The sequence below is a fragment of the Dufourea novaeangliae genome, unplaced genomic scaffold (genome assembly GCF_001272555.1).
Source record: "Dufourea novaeangliae isolate 0120121106 unplaced genomic scaffold, ASM127255v1 scaffold56, whole genome shotgun sequence".
NCBI classification, from domain to species: Eukaryota; Metazoa; Arthropoda; class Insecta; order Hymenoptera; family Halictidae; genus Dufourea; species Dufourea novaeangliae.
The window spans coordinates 1064151-1084356 of record NW_015373942.1 but is presented as its reverse complement, the minus strand read 5'-3'; the positions used below and the strand labels follow the sequence as shown (position 1 = coordinate 1084356).

The 20206-nt window shown below is 41.2% G+C and overlaps 6 protein-coding genes across 7 annotated transcripts; 4 read left to right on the top strand and 2 right to left on the bottom strand.

Annotated features, from left to right (window-relative positions):
• Window positions 1-403: 403 nt before the first annotated feature.
• On the bottom strand, window positions 404-3127 carry LOC107185898. The gene is made up of 4 exons (XM_015573672.1): window positions 3055-3127; window positions 2146-2373; window positions 1416-1620; window positions 404-899 (listed from the first exon to the last, which is right to left on the bottom strand). The coding sequence occupies exons 1-4, from the start codon at window positions 3125-3127 to the stop codon at window positions 404-406; spliced, it is 1002 nt and encodes a 333-aa protein (XP_015429158.1).
• A 5638-nt stretch (window positions 3128-8765) lies between these two features.
• On the top strand, window positions 8766-12792 carry LOC107185851 (zinc finger protein hangover-like). Its single transcript, XM_015573622.1, is given in 5 exon segments — window positions 8766-8848; window positions 9975-10237; window positions 10302-10326; window positions 11129-11297; window positions 11691-12792. Coding segments are annotated over 5 exon segments (1635 nt in total). The 5' UTR covers window positions 8766-8772.
• Window positions 12793-13584: 792 nt separating this feature from the next.
• Window positions 13585-15117, top strand: LOC107185915. The gene is made up of 3 exons (XM_015573691.1): window positions 13585-13815; window positions 13959-14243; window positions 14750-15117. The coding sequence occupies exons 1-3, from the start codon at window positions 13725-13727 to the stop codon at window positions 15115-15117; spliced, it is 744 nt and encodes a 247-aa protein (XP_015429177.1). The 5' UTR covers window positions 13585-13724.
• A 588-nt stretch (window positions 15118-15705) lies between these two features.
• LOC107185916 lies at window positions 15706-16750 on the top strand. The gene is made up of 3 exons (XM_015573693.1): window positions 15706-16093; window positions 16344-16492; window positions 16565-16750. The coding sequence occupies exons 1-3, from the start codon at window positions 15706-15708 to the stop codon at window positions 16748-16750; spliced, it is 723 nt and encodes a 240-aa protein (XP_015429179.1).
• Window positions 16751-17440: 690 nt separating this feature from the next.
• Window positions 17441-18796, top strand: LOC107185735. Its single transcript, XM_015573490.1, has 5 exons — window positions 17441-17522; window positions 17615-17749; window positions 17861-17947; window positions 18011-18101; window positions 18433-18796. The coding sequence occupies exons 1-5, from the start codon at window positions 17441-17443 to the stop codon at window positions 18794-18796; spliced, it is 759 nt and encodes a 252-aa protein (XP_015428976.1).
• Window positions 18797-18997: 201 nt separating this feature from the next.
• On the bottom strand, window positions 18998-20013 carry LOC107185914 (probable U3 small nucleolar RNA-associated protein 11). 2 transcript variants are annotated; one of them, XM_015573690.1, is made up of 2 exons: window positions 19874-20013; window positions 18998-19776 (listed from the first exon to the last, which is right to left on the bottom strand). In XM_015573690.1, exon 2 carries the CDS (start codon window positions 19757-19759, stop codon window positions 18998-19000), a length of 762 nt encoding a protein of 253 aa, XP_015429176.1. In that variant the 5' UTR covers window positions 19760-19776; window positions 19874-20013. The 2 variants fall into 2 exon arrangements, with proteins under 2 accessions (XP_015429176.1, XP_015429175.1); XM_015573689.1 differs by having other exon boundaries at window positions 18998-19767.
• Window positions 20014-20206: the final 193 nt, after the last annotated feature.

Here is a 20206-nt window from a genome sequence, read left to right as displayed (position 1 = left end):
GATTGGTGCAATTTTTCACCCGAGTCCCACAGTAGAATCTGATAATCTCTGGTTACGGTTCATTTGAAAATTCCTCCGCATCAGTGGATCATCTTATAAAAAATATTTTTGTTAACCTTTACATACAGTTTTAAAATATCATTGTATTCCAACGACAGATCGCTTCATAATTGAAGAAACTTTTATTTCTACACAGCGCTTATTAGATTCTCCTGGTTAGTCGTGAATATCGTTCAATAAATAACAATCTCGAATTAATGGTAGCAAGGAGAAAGATACAAAGAAAAATAATAGATAAATCTTCCTAACACATCATGGGAATACAGTCTACGTGCGGTGCCCTAAACTCTACGAACATATTTTTTCATCCTCGACCGGTCGTGTCGAAATGTAACGGACATTTTCAAATTTCGTTCACGTGCTGGTGAATGTTGTACGCTCTGCCACCACGTCTGGACTCCTTTGGTACCACGGCCAGGTGTTGAGGAACGACTTCCTCGACCCTCTTCTCCCCTGAACTGTTCTCGGACAACAGTTCAGAGGGTTTCGAGTAGACGAATGTTGTCTCGGCGCCGATCGATCGGCCGATCGTCGCTGAACCTTTCAGAACGTTGTCTTGGGCGCTTAACAACTGTTTGAAACGTTCGTCGTTCTTCTCGTCCTGGTCCCAGTGAGTCCGAGCCGATCTCGACGTCGTGGGTACTTCGGCTCGTTGGTTGGTCCCTTGGTTATTGTTCTTGTTAGTCAGGTTCAATTTCGGGTTCAAGTTGAGACCGAGCCACTGCGAGAACAGAGCTATGCCTTGCTCCGCACTTGCGGTCACCGCTGCTATAAGCTCCTCGGTGTTCAGGGAATCCTCTTCTTCGGTGCTCTCGGCGGGCTCTGTCGTCTCTGTGATGCTGCGAGAAGAGAAAAGATTAGGCAGGATTAAAGTGAACATATACGTAACCATAGAGATTAAACCTTCAACATCCAGAGGATTGAGATTTTCATTTTCTAGATAACTGATCTGTCCCTATTGTACATAGAATGGTATAATGGTAGGTCATGTTTGGCCTAACTTGTAAAGAATTATCAACTCCTCAGACTACGCGTGAAGTAACCACATTTTTGTATCTCTTCTACAGACGTTAACGTGAAAAAGGAGTTTGTTTGCGTAGATTAGAGTCTAGGGTTTTCATTTGTATTAGAATAAAACTCATTCAGAAACCAAATGTTTGAAATTTAGAAGATTGTACGGCCTAGAGAGTTAATGCTAGGTTCATTATTGCTAGAACGTTTGAACCACTGGATACGAAGAGTCGAACACCACAGGGTGGAACATTTCATCCATGAAGAAGCGTTAAAGCATCCCGTGTAAACGGATACGTATCGTATGCACCCTGATCGCATAACGTTTTCGGGATCGTACTCACGCGGAGACTTCGACTTGCCGCACGACTTGATTGAAATTGAAGCATCCCATGTGGTAGGTGGCTTGCGGTGTGCCCAACAATGCGGGCTCGATCACCAGACACCCGTCGTAACCGGCGTCGGATTGTTTGATCGACGTAAATTTCGCGCATATTTGCGCCAGGTCCGACAGAAGGTTCATGCACGTTGGTTTGTTGGCTGCATCGGCTGTGAAACAATTCCGATAGTTTACTTTGACAGTTTAAACATCTCTTTCGGAACAAGTTTGCAGTGACGATGTAAATATAATAAAAGTATCCACCGATATTTTAGATAGCATTTTTAACTCACAATTTTTTAGTTCAGTAAAGAAGCTTTTTGACAAGTTGAATCCCACAGTATTTACTCTTGGGGCAGTGTCATGATAAAATACATTTGTTTAGGTCTTTTTTTCGGTCACTCATTACTTTCATTATTAAAATATTAATAACTATGTTTATAATATGCAAAATGTTCCTGCTTAGAAATTTTATGTTTCTTCGTGTAATTTAATGGCAATCATGATGAGATTCAACGTGTTATCAAAAAATGTAAGTATTCTAGCCAATGAAGGGTATATAATGCTTTGATCGTGTTAAAAGCTAATCAAAACAGTCTTTGAACAAAAAAAATCTATATCGATCAAAGAAAGTTCCGTCACGTTGAAGTTTGCGAGTCGCGTCATTGGGTATCGGGTTAAAAACCATCCCTCACCAATCTTAATGGTGGCATTGTGCACGGGATTGTCGCCGTAGCTCAAGTTCAAAGAGACGTTCTGCTCCTTCTGTTTCACGTTGATGCAAGCCGGCCCGCCCAGGTCGATGGTCGCCGTCAGATTCAAGTCGACGCAGCACAGACAATTGGTCGTCTGGCACAGACACTGGGACTGCGGCGTCGACGATCGGCCAACGGCGTCGGGCAGGTCCCACGAGAGCAGCGTCTCTGTCCAAAGGGAAAATAAAAAAAAAAAACGACGCATGTGAGAGAAACTCGCGAAGAGAAATTGGAACGAAACGAAAGTCGTCGATCGAAAGTTAATGAAAAAAAATCGCCGTGCTCCCCATCGGCCGTCTCGTCCAAGACGACGTTCTAGAGTTTTCTCCCTGGCGTGCCGCGTGACACCGTTTCCTTCGAGTCCGCCGTCAATCTTCCGAAAAGCCTGGCCTGGTCTTCTAAAACGGGTATACAAAACGCGGTCATAACTGTGTCAGACCGATGAGTCAGAGGGACACGTCTATCTCCCGTACTTTCTCGCCTTACTGGAACGAGCTATCACTGATACCTCTGAACTCGAACTCCATTGCACGTGAAGTTTCTAAGAAAACCACGCAAACACGAACGATCGTTAATAAAACGAAAAAAAAAAAAAAAAGATACCGCGAAAGAGACCGTGTCAAGAAGCTCGCTACGTGCAGTTCGGTCGAACACGTATGTAGCCACCCACCGAACAAGGCCACACGATTGGTATGCAAATAACGCCCGTTTGTTTACACGGAGACGAGCTTCGACTCTGACAGCCTCGCGAATCAAGTCCCCCCCGATGGACTGTCCTCGCGGCGGGTCAGTAATCGAAGAAAAACCGCAAAGAACTATTTCCACGGGAGCGTAAGGTGATCTGCTCACCGAGAAATCCAGCCGAAGACACCACAACGACGACGGTGGTCAGCAGCACCACGATCGTAGACCTCACGGCCATCGTTTCTGTGTCCTTCTGCAAGAACTACGACGTTCAACGAAACACGGGACGGAGCTTTCCTTCCTTTCTGTTGGCTATTGACGTGATCCTCGCGGTGGAGTCGATGGAATACGCGGGCCGAAGGGAAGTAACCGTCCGTAAACTGTCAAAAGGATACACCACCGTCCGAGAGGCTGGAGATCCTGCCCGGCAAGGAAGAAGCTTAAATCTGGTCACAAAAGCCGGGCTCGGGTCTCGGATCGGCGATCGGTCCGCGGTCGGCACGAAAACTGGCGACAGGATTGGCCACGGCGACGATGAGGTGCCACGCCATTGGCCGAGGTACGGAGGTAACAACGGGCAAGGAACCACATCTGGGTGACCGGGTGACCTCCTTCGGCAACCTGGTACCAAGAGAGGACTTACGCGACCGTCCCATCTGCGGTCTTCGAAGGGGAGGGGGTAGGGCCCCGACTGGAGAGAGAAAAAAAAAACACAACGGCCGTGTTCTTTCTTTCGCGCGTGTTTGACGACGGCGTACACCCGGTTTATAGCTCGCCAGTAAAAGCATTTCCTTTTGCTTCGTTTTCTTTGATAATTTTCATCGGTCGAGCGGTTTCCGCTTGTTTCTTTCGTTCGCCGTCAAGAGGAGGCGCTCTCCCGGTAGCGATTAAAAGTGAAAATTTTCGTTGCACGCGGTAATTCGAGGAGTCTGTCTGCTTTTTCGAACAACCCGAAGAGGCGGAGGTTCTTTTTGTCGGATATATAGGTATAAAACGAACATCCGGTTTTAGTGTCTTCTATTTTCGTTTGTTTTTGAACCGCGAGAAACGCTATTAAAGTTTATGTTCCGGTAATAACAGTAATACCGTTTCTCCAGAGATCGATGCTCGGCCGTGATTAGCACCGTCCCGGCCATGATGAAAGCATTCTCCTCGTTTCCTCGCGATTTCCCAGCAATTATAGTTTCATCACGTTCAACCCGACGAACCGTGATGTTCAAGTGGTATACGTTCGCTTTTTCCAGGTCGAACTTGGTCGTGGAACGAAAACGGTTCGAACGAAAGGGGAAGGAATGTATGCTCGGTTGGACAAAGAGAATCGTTATGGTTACGGTTGGACACGCGGTCAAGACGTATTACCCGGGTTCCGATTAGTATCGTCGTTTCGTGTAACATTGTATCGAGATCGTTATTTTCACGGTACGAGAAGCGCAAAGACGGAGAAGCCGACAGTTTATTAAAACCCCCCAGGTCGATCCTACGTTTCCAACCCTGGTCCGTTGTTCTCCAATCTGTTCCCCCGATTTAATGACAGTTTCGAAACGATGATCGACTTCGAAACAGATTATCCCGTGACGTTACGTAAAAAACTCGTCGTGCCCCTCTGTCTGACCCACATCTTCCCTCGTTTTACCTGCTCCCGACGGTTTCGAACCACCGTGAACCCCATGTTTCCTCGAAATACACCACAGGGAAGAGACGACGACCGCGCCTCGTGGACAATATTTATTCGTGCGTTGTGTCGCGACCCTTCGACGTTCGAATTCCATTGTGTGAAGTTCCTGTATCCTGCCGGGCAAGCGTTTAACCAAGGTAAACCACTCCCGGCCACTACTTTCTTCGACCCACTAACCGGAGAAAGGCCCCTCCTCCTCAACCACCAAAACACCGTTCTTGCCTCGAAGATTTCAAGGATGTTATCTTGGACACGTATGTTTGTTGTCGGTGGCGGCGATCGCTTGAGAAATGATCTCTTTATTAACGACAACACGCGTCGAATTAATCGCCGAACTGTGTTAATAGAAGACGTATACGATTGATCGATCGACTAAGGGGCGATCGACGCGCGCACGATGGTATCGGACCTAGTTTGAATCGTTGCATACCGGGACCAACGACCAGTTTGAAGGTCGGTGAAAAGTCCCGGCGTTAATTGTAACGTGTACGTAAAAGCGAGCTGCACGTCCGACGAATGAAGAATTTCCGTTCCGCTCATTGTCGATGCACCGGCGGACACCTACAGCCGATATAATTTATGACGGTAGAAATTGGCGGCGAAGTGGGACTGGTGATTAGGAGGACGCGCTCGGATATTGGGGTTTGTGTGCTGGGGCGTGTACGAGCGTTGTGTGGCGTGTATATGCGTAGCATTGTTTAGAAATGAAAATAAACATGTATGAAATCTGCGGAACAATGTACAGGCACAGTAAAACAGAAACACGATTAACTTTTAACTCTTTGAGGCACAGTGGTATAAAAAATGTACCACCTTTTTTTTGTACCCAACTCGCATAGTGGGACGTTATTCATACCACCTTTAAATCGTGGAATTACTAAAAATAAAACATAATTCAAGTAGAATAATATTTTGATACACTTCATACAAAAAGATGTATGTGCAACTAGGTACTTCTTTTATTGTAAAATCCTGTGCTTCAAAGAGTTAACACACGGTTGTTACCGAGGTGTATACGAATTGGTTGGCAGGAAACGACTCGACCGAAGTAAAGTTAAATTCCCTGATTCGACCTGTTTTTCTATGACGATCCAATGAGCGCGCCAGTGTTTCAGTATTAATTAAGCGTATCTCGCTAATCACTAGTCGTAATCAAAAGTCGGTGCATTAGCTGTCAGAATATTATCTGCAGAATTTCTCATAAGGCAAGGAGTCCGTTTTAAATCGCCAATCAACTAATTATTCATTAATTACACCCGTGTAAGCATGGTTAAAGAATAATGCAAATGACCTGGTATATTCTGCGCTCGAATGAACACGAACACTATGACTTTTACGTATTAATACAAGTGCTATGACTAGATTGTGGATTTTATGCATTTATAGTATATCTGACAGTTTAAAACTCAGTATAGTAAAAGGTTCGAGAAACTTTTTTTAGATTTTGTTTTTATTACGAACCTATTAGAATGTTTATTTTGCAAATGCGTATTTTGATCGAAAAATAAGTGAAATCATGGGACTTGGACAGGAATTTGTTTTGTCATTAGATGGTTTTAAAAATATATCTTTTATTTTGAATAATACATATGTTACACATACTTTTTCCATATTGCGTGAATATTTCTTGCATATTTCGTGCATATGTATTGCAACGAAACGCTAATTTTAATATAATATAAAAAACTAGGAAGATTTTAAAGCGCACACATGTTGAAGAACCACAACAAGCATCGACGCATCATTGGTTGCAAACTTAAGTATGCCGCTATTACATCATGTGACGTGAAAAGGTTTTTCTCGGTATATAATTTTCTCATATAAAAGACATCAATTTACAGTTGATACCATAGAAACAATTATTGCACTATATTTAGAATTATATTGACACATTAACGGATAACTCATCGGCACATCTAATAATTCTATTTCTGAACGAGAAATTGTATCACATATACAGTCGACGCGTTAAGGAATGTCAACATTTAATTCTACGACAATATCAATCGATTACCGCAATCTTCGCCTCCTTCAATTTTGTACCATCTTGTTACTCTGAGCATTTTCGTCGCGAGATGATTCATCGTCGTAATGCTCGAGAGTAAATCTTTCATTGAGGATCAACGACGGTTACCAGTTTATCCAAACGTACTTGACCCTGGTACCAGTTGAAGGAGAGACGAAAAAAGCCACTTCCGCATCGTTTTCGTCGTCGAAGCAACGAAAACCGCGTCCCCGAAGTCTCCGCGGATTCTCAGGTGATCCCCTCCCCTCCCCACCCCTTCTGGAGAATCGTCTTATTTACCTAGAGCGTATTAGAATGCTTAATAATCGTAGCGTCGAGCGAGGCAGGTGGTGGTGGGTTGACCGACTTTTAAAGAAACCTTTGGGGGGAGTTGGGCGGCATCTTCAGTTAGACATTGGCCTCCGTAAGACGAAGAGCCGGAAAAAAGAGCGGAAGGGTGCGACGAGGAGAGAACCTCATTTCCGAAGGATCGGCTGTCTGTCATCCGATAACATTTTGTTTCCTCACCTAGGATTTCATTCTTTACCGTACAGGTGAGTCAACAATCACGCATCAAACTCCAACCTATCTCCACCTTTTCCCTTCGGTGACGGTTTCATTTTAATCGCCGTCGCAATCTTTTCGTCCGGTTTCCTCGACCTTAAACCTTTAGTTTGTAACATACCTCTAAATTCTCGACACGAAATAATCTATGTCCTTCCATCGATCTCCATTATTAACAGTCTCTAGTCAATTTAATAATCCCAATCGATATCAATGCAGTACACTTTTCGCGAAGTTTATCAGTACTGTTATCGCAGAACGGAAACGATAGATCAAATAAATGTACCGTGTCGTACTACACACACACACACACACGCACGGTTCACCGCGACAACGTGATCATTATAATCGCGATCGCAAAGACAATAGGTACAGCGTGCACCTGGAGGACGTGCTTCCGCACTCGAGTTACCAAAGAGTACCCAGTCGAACGGTGAACACCTCGAGAGACGGCTTTGACCGTGACCGGGATTTAGGTCAACCGGTCGCCGACTGAGACTGGTGAGGCACCAAAAGACCTCGTGCGTAGCCGGCTGGTGAGTTGTCCCCGTCCGAAACCGGAGGCGAAAATTCGTTCCTCAGCGGTGATCACTGCTCGAAATGATTGTCCGGCCGTGGAACAATCGCGTTTCACCCCCGGTGTTTCGCGATGCTTTATCGTTAACGAGCGTAACACGGGGCCCGTATTGTTCGCCGGAGTTTCGCCACATCCGGTACCCACTGTCGCGACACGCCACTGTGTTCCGTTAGCTTTCCTGTTGTTTCAAGTAATTTCTGGGCTGCTCGTGTGCTTTTTACCTTGACCAATAATTAAACGTACGTAGCCTGCGATGTATTTATAATTATACTGTACGGAAGATCTACGTGGTGCCCCTTAATTGAATGGCCTTCTTGGGAGAGGTGCTGTGCAGGTAAAGTAAAGTAAGAAAGGTAATCGTCGGGACACGAACGTAAATATCCATCGAAGTTACGTCCTAACGTTTTGAAACTGTAATAACCATTCGATATAATTTTGTTGTAGAACAGAAGTGTTGATGTAAAATGTAAAATCGATGTAAGAAGCGTTTTTAGAATTTATCCAGTAATAAGGGTAACGTGCATTTTATGTCTTATTTAATATTAACGTAACTCCGAAATGTTGTTAACGTAATCTCTGCAAGTTAAACTGTTATATTTTCCAATTACTTCTCCGACGACCTTCGTCTCTCTCATTCTTCATCTCTCTTGTTATTCCGTCTGACTAGCTATCCATTCCAGGAAAACCATCCAATTAAGACACACCCTATACACAACAGACAGTATTTATTACAGTGTTCTGAAATAGGATCGAATCAAGTCACGGAAACAGTGTTCAGTTTCTCAAGGATCAACGAGACAGTGGATCGTTGAACGTGTCTCGTTAGGTTCGCTTGGAACTCGCGAGACAAATGGTACCGGCTCGGTCGTGTCGCGTTGAATGTCAACGCGCCTTAACGCAAAAACTTGTTCCTTTGAACAATACCGAAATCATGGTTGTATGGAAAACCATGGATCGTATGATCATAGGATGGGAACGATGAACGTTTGCCGTCGCATATAAATTATTCAGGGAAGACACTAATCGTATTCTTGAACTTTTTGTTGCAGCTAGAACGAGAAAATGCGGCTATCCGCGATTGTTGAGTTGTTGCTGATTCTGCTTCTGGTCGCGTTTGCTGCTTACGGCAGAGTTATCGGTAAGAAATCCAATGTTCGATTCTTTTCGATACTAGAAGATACTAACTAGAGTAAATCCCTTAACACTTTGATTGCCATTTTATCCAAATATGGGTGACACGTACATTGCAAAGAGGCTAGATTATTTAAATACCGTTACAAAATTTTGCGTTAAATTAATACTGGAGTATAATTTAAAACAAAACGATAAGCCTCTATTAACTAAACGTACGTATATTCGGGGATTTATAACTTAAAAATGAAATAAAGCGTGTCTGGTCACGTACGACTTTTTTCACTGTGGCAGTTAGAGTGTTAACGGAATGTCCTAGTCTAGACCGTTCAACATAATTGTTTTTGTTATTGCATTTTACTACTACTTAATCGATATTTAAGCTTCAAAATCCCGCAATTGTTAAGTTACTTCACGCTGTAACCACACTCATACTAATCAAGAATATTTTTGTTTTTTTTCGTTTTAAATAACAGGATGGCCGAAATTCGGATCATACTGATTTACACTTCAATCAGTTCTGATTACCTTCACTTAACAAAAATGGAGAATATTCTTGAAATATTAATACACACGCATATTTCTTTGTAAAAAAAATTCCAAAAAAACCTAAAAATGACACTCTAAGCTAAAATACCCCCGTATTTAAATGCTCTATGCCCCTAAAGCGAATGCTCACCGTGAACGATACACAGTCCATAATAACTAGACTGTGGATTTTATGCATTTATAGTGCTCACGGTTGGGTAAAAATGGAATAAAGTAAAAATCTTTCATTACGCTTAATAACGTTTTCGGTTCACTTTCAAGCGAACGAAGTTATTCAGAGGGGAAATAAATTTCTGTTTACCTACCGTCGTTGTGAATTCGTTTATAGAAATATGAATTTCCGTAAAGATCCGCCAGACTGGTAATTAGGATCACTACAGAAGAATTTTATTCATAGGAATAATTATGTAAAGATTATTTAAATGATCTGACTTTCATTTAGATAGGTACATTAACTCATTTTACCGGGCACATACATGCGTCTAAAGATTCTCTCAGTACCATTCGTTTAACGCGTATTATACATCCACAATATTTAAAATGTTAAAATGTGATAGAATGTTGAGCCTGAGATTTTCTTGTAGAACGTGACCAGTCCGAGGAGCGATCGATCAGGAATGGTAATGCTTTGAAGCAGAGCAACGTTGGAGTATCGACGCTGTCGTTAAAACAAGCGGCCGACAACGTCAACAGATACTGCACCTGCAACGAGAACATATGCAATTGCTGCCGGGACTTCCATATACCGCTGGTGCAGCTACAGGGGCCAGGTAATTGTTCTATGATTTAATTGAAGGTAATAAAACGCGGCTATTAGAAAGCATAACAGGCCAGCTGTAATCAGAGAGCGTACGTTGCGTGACACTTGCGTTACATACTTCCTCAACTGTGTTCGAGAAAAAAAAGAATAGATTTTGACCAGCACTATCGTAAATGGTAAATATTGTCATTTAGTAAATCGTATTAGTAGAACTGCACTAATCCAATTTAGCTATTTTTAAGTTTCTTTTATTTGATACTGGTACTCTTCACTCTTTAAACGTTGAGGCTACATTGGAAAATTTAATGAATTGTGGTATTTTGTTCGTATAGAAATAATATTAGTGTTTCATGTAAAGCAGGATCAATGAAATCTAATTACTATGTGATAGCGATGTTTAGTTGAATTACGTAAAATATGAAGTTGTACTTGAACGTACATGTGGTCACAAAAAAAATCTGTAATGATAATCAAAAGCAAAATTTTTTACAATTTTTACATAAAGCAACGCTTCAAACACGTATCTCCGAGTTATCAGATTAGAATTTTCAGGGCATAGTCCCGTAGTCTCTTTAGGACTTTATGCCTCGTATTCTCGAAAAAGTTGCTCGCCTAAGTGTTAATTGTTGAGCGGTCCTTTCGAAACTCCCCCTGCAAAATTCAGAAAGCGCGGGTCCCACTTTCACCGAACGCCCGTGCACATATTCGAACGTGTTTTATCAGCCGAGAGGTTCGAGGTTATCGAAGAAAAAAAATCGATTTCTCTTCGAAAATAACATAAACATCGTGGAACAGGCTGCTACGTCAGAGCAAAGTTATTCGTAATGCATAGGCGTCGTCCAGCCGATTTACGTCCGGATCGTTCGCGCGTCAAGGTGAAAGTCCTGCATATATTAAACGGTCACGTGAAGGAATGCGTTTTCTAAAAGGTCAGATCCGTTCGGCTAATAACAGGACCACGATACAATCGATTTTTAGGGAAGAGTCCGAAGCCAGTGTGCGTTCCGTTACCAGGAGGTTTCACGAAATTCTGCGGGAGGATTTACTCGATTCAACGTGATGTCAAGAACCACTTCAAAGCCTGTCTTGGATTGGAGCTACAATCAGCGACGGAACTGGAAGCCAGTTTACGCGTCAGCTGTTTCAGGTAAACGATTAATCGGTTGTTTCGTTAATTTGCAGTAAGAAGAAAAAGTTTCCAAATTTCGATACCGTCCATAAAGAAATGATCAGAAGTTCCAACTGAATTTTCTGACAGAATCGAATATCTAGTTTTTTCTTGTAATTAAAGGAAGCCAACATTGTTAATATTAGGTCATTATTATTATTTTTTCAAATTTTTCGAAGTAATTACAAGTGATTCAACTATCTGACCACCAACTTTGGTACTATTTGGATGTCTAAGGGTATTTGTAAATCAATAGCAATACAGGACTAAAATGTTAGAAATGCAATAATGTACAAATGTACTATTAGAAAAGAAGATTACCGATCAAATTTCTAAACGGTGTTTTATTCAACGCACCGTCCTTTACTCCAGATTCGGTCCAGATGGTCTCAAATTGCGCCCAGCAGAGCCCCTCCCGATTGTGGAAGCGGAAACGCCGGAGGACGATGACGACGACGACTTTTTTGGTCTGGGTACCGACGAAGACGATGACGACGATGATGCTGATGAGGCCAACGATAACTCACCGTTAACTAACTCCGTGCCAAATTCTTCAGCCGAAGACGAAGACGAGGAGGAGGACGACGAAGACGTTCTTGGCTTCGGGGCTTTATTAGATATCATAACTGGCGATGACGAGTCGACGACGAAGAAACCGAAGGTCACCACAGCCGCGCCTCTTCTTCAGTTCACGATTCCGCTTCTGACCAAGCCTACATCCGCGGTGCCTCTAGAGTCCTACGAAGCGTCCACCGTTGGGAACAGCGTAGGGGAGGAGAACGACGAAGAAAACGAGTACAATCAATCACTGAATGTCCAGGAAGAAGCCACCGCCGAAGAGGACACCGACGAGTTCGCTGTCACCGACACGACAGCTAACGAAGCTGAAGATATCGTCACTGAGGCATCTAACAAAGTGCTGGCTTACGCAAAACCAGCTAAAGCTCCGGCGAAAAAGGTGACGACACTGGAAGTGAACAAGAAGAAGCCCAGCATCACGAGCACGAGCCTGAACGCGATCGAAAATGAAACGGGCGAGAAGAAGAAACCTTTGAAGAAACCAGTTGACGATGATGATGACGACGATATCCTGGAAGGAGATTTGGACGACGACGACGATGACGACGATGAAGATCTTTTCGAAGACGACGATGATGAGAAAGAGACCGACGAAGTGGACGAAGACGAGAATGAGAAAGATGAAGAGACGGAACACGAGAGCGCTGAGGATGAAGGTGAGAAAGCTGAAGATATCGAGGATTTAGATGACGACGACGACGAAGAAGAGGATGCTGTGATCAGCGCGCTGGTTTACGATGAGAAGGAGAATGGAAAGAAGGGAAAAGTGAAGAAGAATCACGACACGACTGATGTAGACGACGATGATTCGGATTATGGGCTTGGTCTTACAGGACTTTTGGCAAGGAGCAGGCATTCGAGGAGCGGTCGTCAGAGCAAAGTCATGAGGCTCTGAGTTCACGCTGATTCTGAATGCCAGTCAGCCGATAAGTCGAGACTCTCTGGATCGCGATCGATTAGACAAGATTTTCGTCACGAAAGAGTTTTTTGATAACGTGGTCGCTGTCGGCTAGATTAAGGAATATTGGAGACTGATGACAACTTTCTTTTCTTTTCTTCTATTTGTTCCATGACAATCAATAAGTATAGAAGGAATGTTGAAAATACAAAGACGAGAATCGAAAATGATCAGACAAGCCGCGAACAACTGTCCGCGACCATAAGCCATATCGTATTGCTTGATTAGTTTAATGTTATTTAAGACAGGCAGTTATTTATATGTACTTATTTAATTAATTTATTGAAACTGTAATTAAACGAATCAAATAAACGTGTACTTTCACAGAGTTTGTTTTGTTCAGCTACGCATATAGGACACACTTCTGGACATCGAAGCCATTTGAATAAAGGAAGGATAAGAGTGTGTTGGTTAAATTATACAAAGAGAGATTAGATTAGATTTTACAGATTAATAACTAGTTCCTTTGAAACGAATCAACTAATTACATGATGATTTGCCAATCAGTAATCTTATTACAACCTCTACACTGACATTTTTCAAATGTTGCACTTGTTTTCTAGAGGCAACAGAATCGGTTTCAATTCATAGCGCGTTTTCTGTATTCTGTTTATTACAATTTTTGAAGAAACTTCTAATAAATTTCAAGAAAAATCTAGAAGACTAAACCCACATCAAACACCGCTGGGCAACGGCATTCGGAGCCACGGTCGCGTACGGACAGTAGGGTCCAACCGAACTTGCTTTCTAGCGAAAGTTTATGCATAATTAATGAGGCTGGAGACATCGTGGCGCGGTTGAATCTCACCTCAATTTCAGTCTTCGACCAGGACCGACCGGTGGCAGACGTTTCTTTTCTACATAGAATCATGTTGGCTAAGTTACTCTACGTTTTCGTTTTGTTTCTCGGGGCACGGACCATCTGTACCGCTACGTTTCACCAGAAAAAACATCACATAGGTAAACAAACATATCTATTTAAAAAGGTAGAATTATAAAGGTTAATTAACTTCAACCTTAATTTTAAACGGTTGAATTAACTTCAATAAATATTGTCGATATAACTTCATTTATTCTTGATAATTCCACTTAACAATGTACAGATATTGGCAAATTCAACGCCTCGTACTATGACCCGGAGACTGGAGTTGGACTGATGCCGGAATTGGAGGGTTCTGGCAGAAATCCTGCGTCGTTCAGGATCGGGTTTCGTGGTATCCCGTGCCAATGCGAGAACCTGGAATGCAATTGTTGCGTTGGTGTGAATCTGAACGTGATCAATTTCAATCGTAAAGCCTGCACTAAATTCACCTATGATCCCTCCACGTTTACGCTTAACACGGTGTTGAGCATGAACGAGAGGGAGATCTACACTAATACTCTGTCTAGTAAGTCAATGTTTACATTTTCGAATAAATAGAAAGTTTTGGTAGTTTTCTGAAATGGATACACGAGTAGAACTTGGACCAGAGTTAAATATAATAGCAAATTCGTGTCAGAAGGTAGAAATAATAATAATAGTACAGTTGTTTTTTAGCGTGTCAGAAGGTCGATGAAAAAGGCATTGTACTGAACGAATTAACAATATTTTCAACTGTTCTTCGGCATTCGATTCACTAATCATATTTTAATTCCGAACTATCGTATACTACCTTACAAGAAAATTAGCGGATTGTTCATGCATTGGTCCATTTAAAAATCACAAACCTTAATAGAAATGACAAATAAATTCTTTGCATTGCTGTTCACGATCTATACTTCAATCAATCCACTGTTTAATAAACAAGAAGAGTATCTTCAGAAAGTGTTATCTGATAAACAATAGTTCTTTTTTTGTGCAAGCAGTGTAGTTTCGTGTCAATCTTTAGCATTGTGGTTTTACTATCGTTCACAGCTAAAAACCCACCTCCGTTGTGCGTTCCTCTACCCCAGTTGCCTATCATACAGTTCTGCATTCGTTTCTTCGATGTGTACACCGAGGGACGAAACCTTCACGCTTGCATCGACTTAGAAACGCGCATGATTGGCTCGCCGATCTTGATCCTGCACTTCAATTGCGTGAAAGTGGGCGTCGATGGAGTGTCTTGGGCGCATATCGGGAACGGGACTAGCACGATGTCTCTTCAAATGCAGACGGTGACCAGCGAACCGGAAGTGTACGACGAGGTGGACTTTGAACAGCAAGATCTCGAGGTTTTCGTGAACTACACGTCGACGCTGAGTCCCGACGAAGAAGCACAAATTGGACAACTGAAACTGTGATCACCATGACGAATTGTTCGTCGCATAGACTTTAGTTAAATTATCTAATACAATGTCGATATATGTAAAAAGTATTCTGACGTAATTCATGGTAGTGAATAATTTATATTTATTTATCTAATACAATTAATATTTATACATGTATTATATTCTAGAGATTGAATATTTAAATTAAGCGATCGTTGTATTATGTTTGTTATGTAGAAAGTATGCAATTCGAGGCTGATCAAACTTGCAAATAACGGCGGTGTTAACCTAGTATTTAACATTGAAGTTCAATATTGAAAGTGTAGATAAGATGTTACCTCAATAAATAAACAGTATTTCATACGAACCGGTCTGGGACGCGTCCGTTCAATGAATCTACTTTCGATCTCCCGGGGAACCACAACGCGTCGTTTCGTCTCGTTTTAATCGGGCTTGTTCGGAAGATTTACTAGAAAATTAAATGTGGGTGAACAGCTACAGTCAAACCTAAATTTCTCCGTGAAACGAGGTCAGGGTAAAGACATCCGTAAACCGGCCAGTCGAGTTTCGATCGTCCGTCGAAGATGTCCTCTCGTGAAGATTGAACACGTGGTTCGAACAATGAGGACTCTTTGGCTGTTCTTCTTTAGCTTTCTTTACGTCCAGAACACCTATCAAAGTATCGACAAAAGAATCGTCGGTCCAAAAGAGAGGTCGGAGAATTCAGGGAACGATGAACTTTCGAAGAAAGAATTGGAGGACATGGCAGAGTTTCGAGAGCTACTGAGGCAAACGATCAATGCCACCGTGAACCCGACTTCCCAGATCACCGCCACCAAGCAAGGTCCATGTCAATGCGGCGGAGGCGTCTGCGGATGCTGCTCCAGAATTCTGTTCGACACCTTGAAACAAAAGGCTTGCGTTAACGTGACGTACGACCCGGACGAGTTCAGCTTCACCGCGAAATTCGCGATGAACGACAGAGTTCTGTACACAAGAACAATTTCTGGTAGGTCAATTATTTGGATTGTTGTCCTTTTTTTCTCATTAACATCACATGTACGTACAATGTAAGTACATTTCCTTAATTCAGAAAGTTAAAGAAATTGTTTAATTCACAAAATTGTGTTAGTAGAATTTTTTGAGATAGAAGTAAGAAAAAATGTATGATGAACGTGAAATCTTCAGATCTCGCGTCGTTAGATTTTGTGCTGGTAGGAAAGGTCAAGCAACGAAGTTTACGAAGTAAAGTATTTCAGGAAAGAATCCACGACCGATATGCGTGCCAGTGCCAAGGCTGCCAATAGTCAGAGCCTGCGTTCGATTCTACAACATATATTTCCAGGGAAGAAACATTCACCTGTGCGTGAACATGGAGGGGAAGTTCCGAGACACCACCTTGTTTAAGGTAAACTTTATAAATCCCATAAACCATGAGAATTCATTTATTTTATGATCGATGTGTACACGGTATGTCCAGGTCGGATTTGATTGCATCAGATTCGGTTCCAATGGCCTGGCTTTAGTAAAGCCAGAGGATGGAGGTGGACTAGGTCAAGTAGAATTCTTGCCAGGTGATGACGACGATGAGAATCAGGACGATTACGATTACGACGACGGCGATGACGACGACGACGACGATGACGACGATTTACTTGATTTCTGAGGAAACACCAAAATCTGTTTGTGATCAGCACACTTTTTGTACAGACAGAATAATGTGATAACTTTATTATTTATTAACTGTTATAATTTCGAAATGATAGAATGGATGACAATTACAAGGTCCACCTGAATCCATAATAGAAATTTCGTGTCTGTTTAATGAAAACTTTCTCTCTAATGAAATTTGTTGTCACTTCCTTTACGTATTCCTCTTTTCACGATAGAAGTGACCATAGTTTTTTTATATATAACGTAAAGAAACATTATCTTTGATCATTCGAACCCACGTGTGAACTGTGAGTTCATAAATATATTTATTATACAATAAGATTAACGATGTACAGAGAAGGATCTGAACGAGGCCTATATTATTCACCGGGCGAAGATTAATTGAAACCTTTAAGAGAATATCGTGAAATATTTTCAATCCGCAAACGATATCGAACAATCTGTCCCGAAGGAAATGAAATAAATGAACAGATGTATTCGAAAGTTTTTTTCTACTATATCTCAATTACCATCCTGTACATCCTGTACAGAAATCACCGACCCGAAAAAAAATCTGACAATACTGTTTAGTGCAACACCAATGCTCGATGGTGGCTGCCTGTAGTCATAGGAGATGCGATTTGTACAGGTAATCGAGTTGCGAGTGTACCATAGTAAAAACGTGCATTAGAACATTCTAAGCATGAATTCTACAGTGTGCCGTGTCCTGATTTCAATCTGCTTACAATTCTTCTTGCAACGGTCTGGTGCTATCAGAGAAGAAAGTTGGTTTTTTCTTATCTACTGCGTTGCATGTTCAGCCCAAGTTTTTTAATAGTAAGCTATTAAACTAATACGACGTTTAAACATGCAACAGGGTCTCCAATTTTGAAAGGGTTCCTGGCTTATAAGACAATCTCAAGCTTTCAAAAGTATTGCACCTGTTCAATGACTTATTCGTGTTCCTGTTGCCAGAGTGTTCTCATTTTGTACACTAAATCTGAGAAAAATCGTAAGTTTGTAAAAATGTAATCTAGTAATCTTTCTTCTTTCTGCAAGGTTACCTCTTCTTTTAATCACTTAAATGGAATGTTTTTTTAAAACTTTTTATCGTTTCATACAGTCTGCGTTAATTTTATTTACCAAGGAAACGGAATAATGGTCGATGTGGCGTTGAACTTTAATAGTATTAGAACCAGAAGAGTTACAGGTAATAATTACTTTTGTACATATCAAGATACGATTTATTTTACTCGATTCCATTGTTTTACAGATTATAAGCCGTTGAAGTTTTGCGTCAATGTACCAGGATGTCTCTTCTCGTCAGCGTGTATAAACGTTTTGGAGCTCAATCAGTTTTCCAGGTACCATTGTTATTACGCGATGCTCGAACGTCCCGCTACTATACCTAAACATCTATCTACCATCAGAATCTTTAGAAATAAGTATCTTTAGAAATAAGTTCCTCCAACACTATATTTTGTCCAAGACTATAGTTTCTGTTATTTCAATTCATTACTAATATCCTCATTACGTTAATTCGTATTAAAAGTGTTCAATAAATTCCTAGCGGAGATTTACGACTTCCGTTGACTAGAACAGTCATAAGTTTAATCTCACCGAGAGTTCGGGCAGAAACAATTGTTATGTTAAACATCCTCCAGTTCATGGTACTTAAATTTTACTTCATTTTAGGTCGATTACGGCTTGTCTTCGACTGGACATCTACTCCAAGAAACAAATATGGCAAATCAATTACGATTGCGTTAGTATATCAACGCAGGTTCCAACGACAGCGAGTAATGGTACCACTCAAATGATGACTGGAACAACTGGAGGATCTTCAGGAACAGCCACGACAATGAAGACTGGAATGACATCGCCAATGTCCAGCAGTCAGATGACGATGACGACAATGAAAATGACAACTACCACGATGATGACAACGACGATGACTACGATGACGGTGACTAGAACGGAAACCGAAGAAACGACATCGGATGTAGAATTTATAACGGTACCAGGAAGCCAACCTACAACGGTTGCGGACATCGATTAATTAATATTTATTCTTAATTATTCGTAAAGGCATGAATTAACTAAATTGATTACAAGTTATTGAAAGCAATTGTAGAACTTTAATTAATTAGAAGAGGATTCTAGGTATAGTGTACAAAAAACTAGTTAAACAATTTGTAAGTCACTCACTTTCCATACAAATAATATTTATTAAACAGACACATGAAATACAAATATTAAATTATCGCTTCCTTTCGTATTTCCACTTGTACAGTGGAGCAGAATTCTTTGTACCTTTACTGATTAGTTTTGGTTTTGTCACTTTCTTATCTTTCAGTGCCTTTTGCATTTCTAATTTCTGTTGCACAATGGTCAACTCTTGTTCTCTGTTGATTCTTTTCTGCAGCTCCATGTAAGCCATATGTTTTTGTTGTTCAATTTTATTCAAAGTTTTTTCATCGATATCTGGTAATTTCATATCCTTTAATCTACTCAGCTTTGGTCTGTTTGTGCGTCTGGAAAGTAATGCTGGATGGGTATCCAATCGTTTAGCTAAGTCAAAGTTTTTAGCTTCTTCTGAACTATCTACAAAGAATGTGTGTTTATTTGGAGTTTCATTTGCAACATCAATCATATGTAATTGACTTTGAAGTTTGTCTATTTTCTTGGCTTCTATGGTTCTTTTATGAGCAACATAACGCATGTCTTGAGTCTCCATTAACTGTATCTGTTCAAAAGTAGATGTGTCATTCTTGTTCTTTTCTCTATGCACCCCATTCTCAATTTTGGAATTAATCATGTGAAAGTAAAATTCATCTGGATTCTTATTCAAAGCACGTTTACGCAGAAGTTTTAATGTCTGTTGCTTTTCTTGATAATCTCGAGCTCTGGCAATATAATCCTTTTTCTTTTCCAAGAGGCCCAAATGTTTTCGAGCTTCCGGCTGATGCCTCTCTCTATGAGTTTTCTGTGTTGCTTTTGCAGCTTTCTTCCATGAAGACATATTTATATCTGAAAGAGCTACACAATTATATAAACAAGAAAAACGTTAGCACAAAAAATATAAGACTTTCAAAACAACCTGTAAACAGAATTTACAAATTATAGAATAACTTACCTAAAAACGGTACGATACTAAATTAAAAACTACTAAACTCCTTGTTAAGAAATATGACGTTTAATTTGTACTGAATATCGTGACAGCCAAGAACAACCACATATACAAATTACTATTATACATATGTAGATATATGTATGTACTCGTATACCTCAGTCAGACCGCATGCAACATTTAGATCACTTGGATCACCAGTGACTAGATAAGACCAATTAAATGGCCTGGTGGCGACATCCGTGGTAAAACTACTTTAACTGAAAACAGATAGGAATGAGAGTGTCACATGTTTTCTGGGGTCACGTCGCCCCATTTCCATTTTATATGTGTCACCGT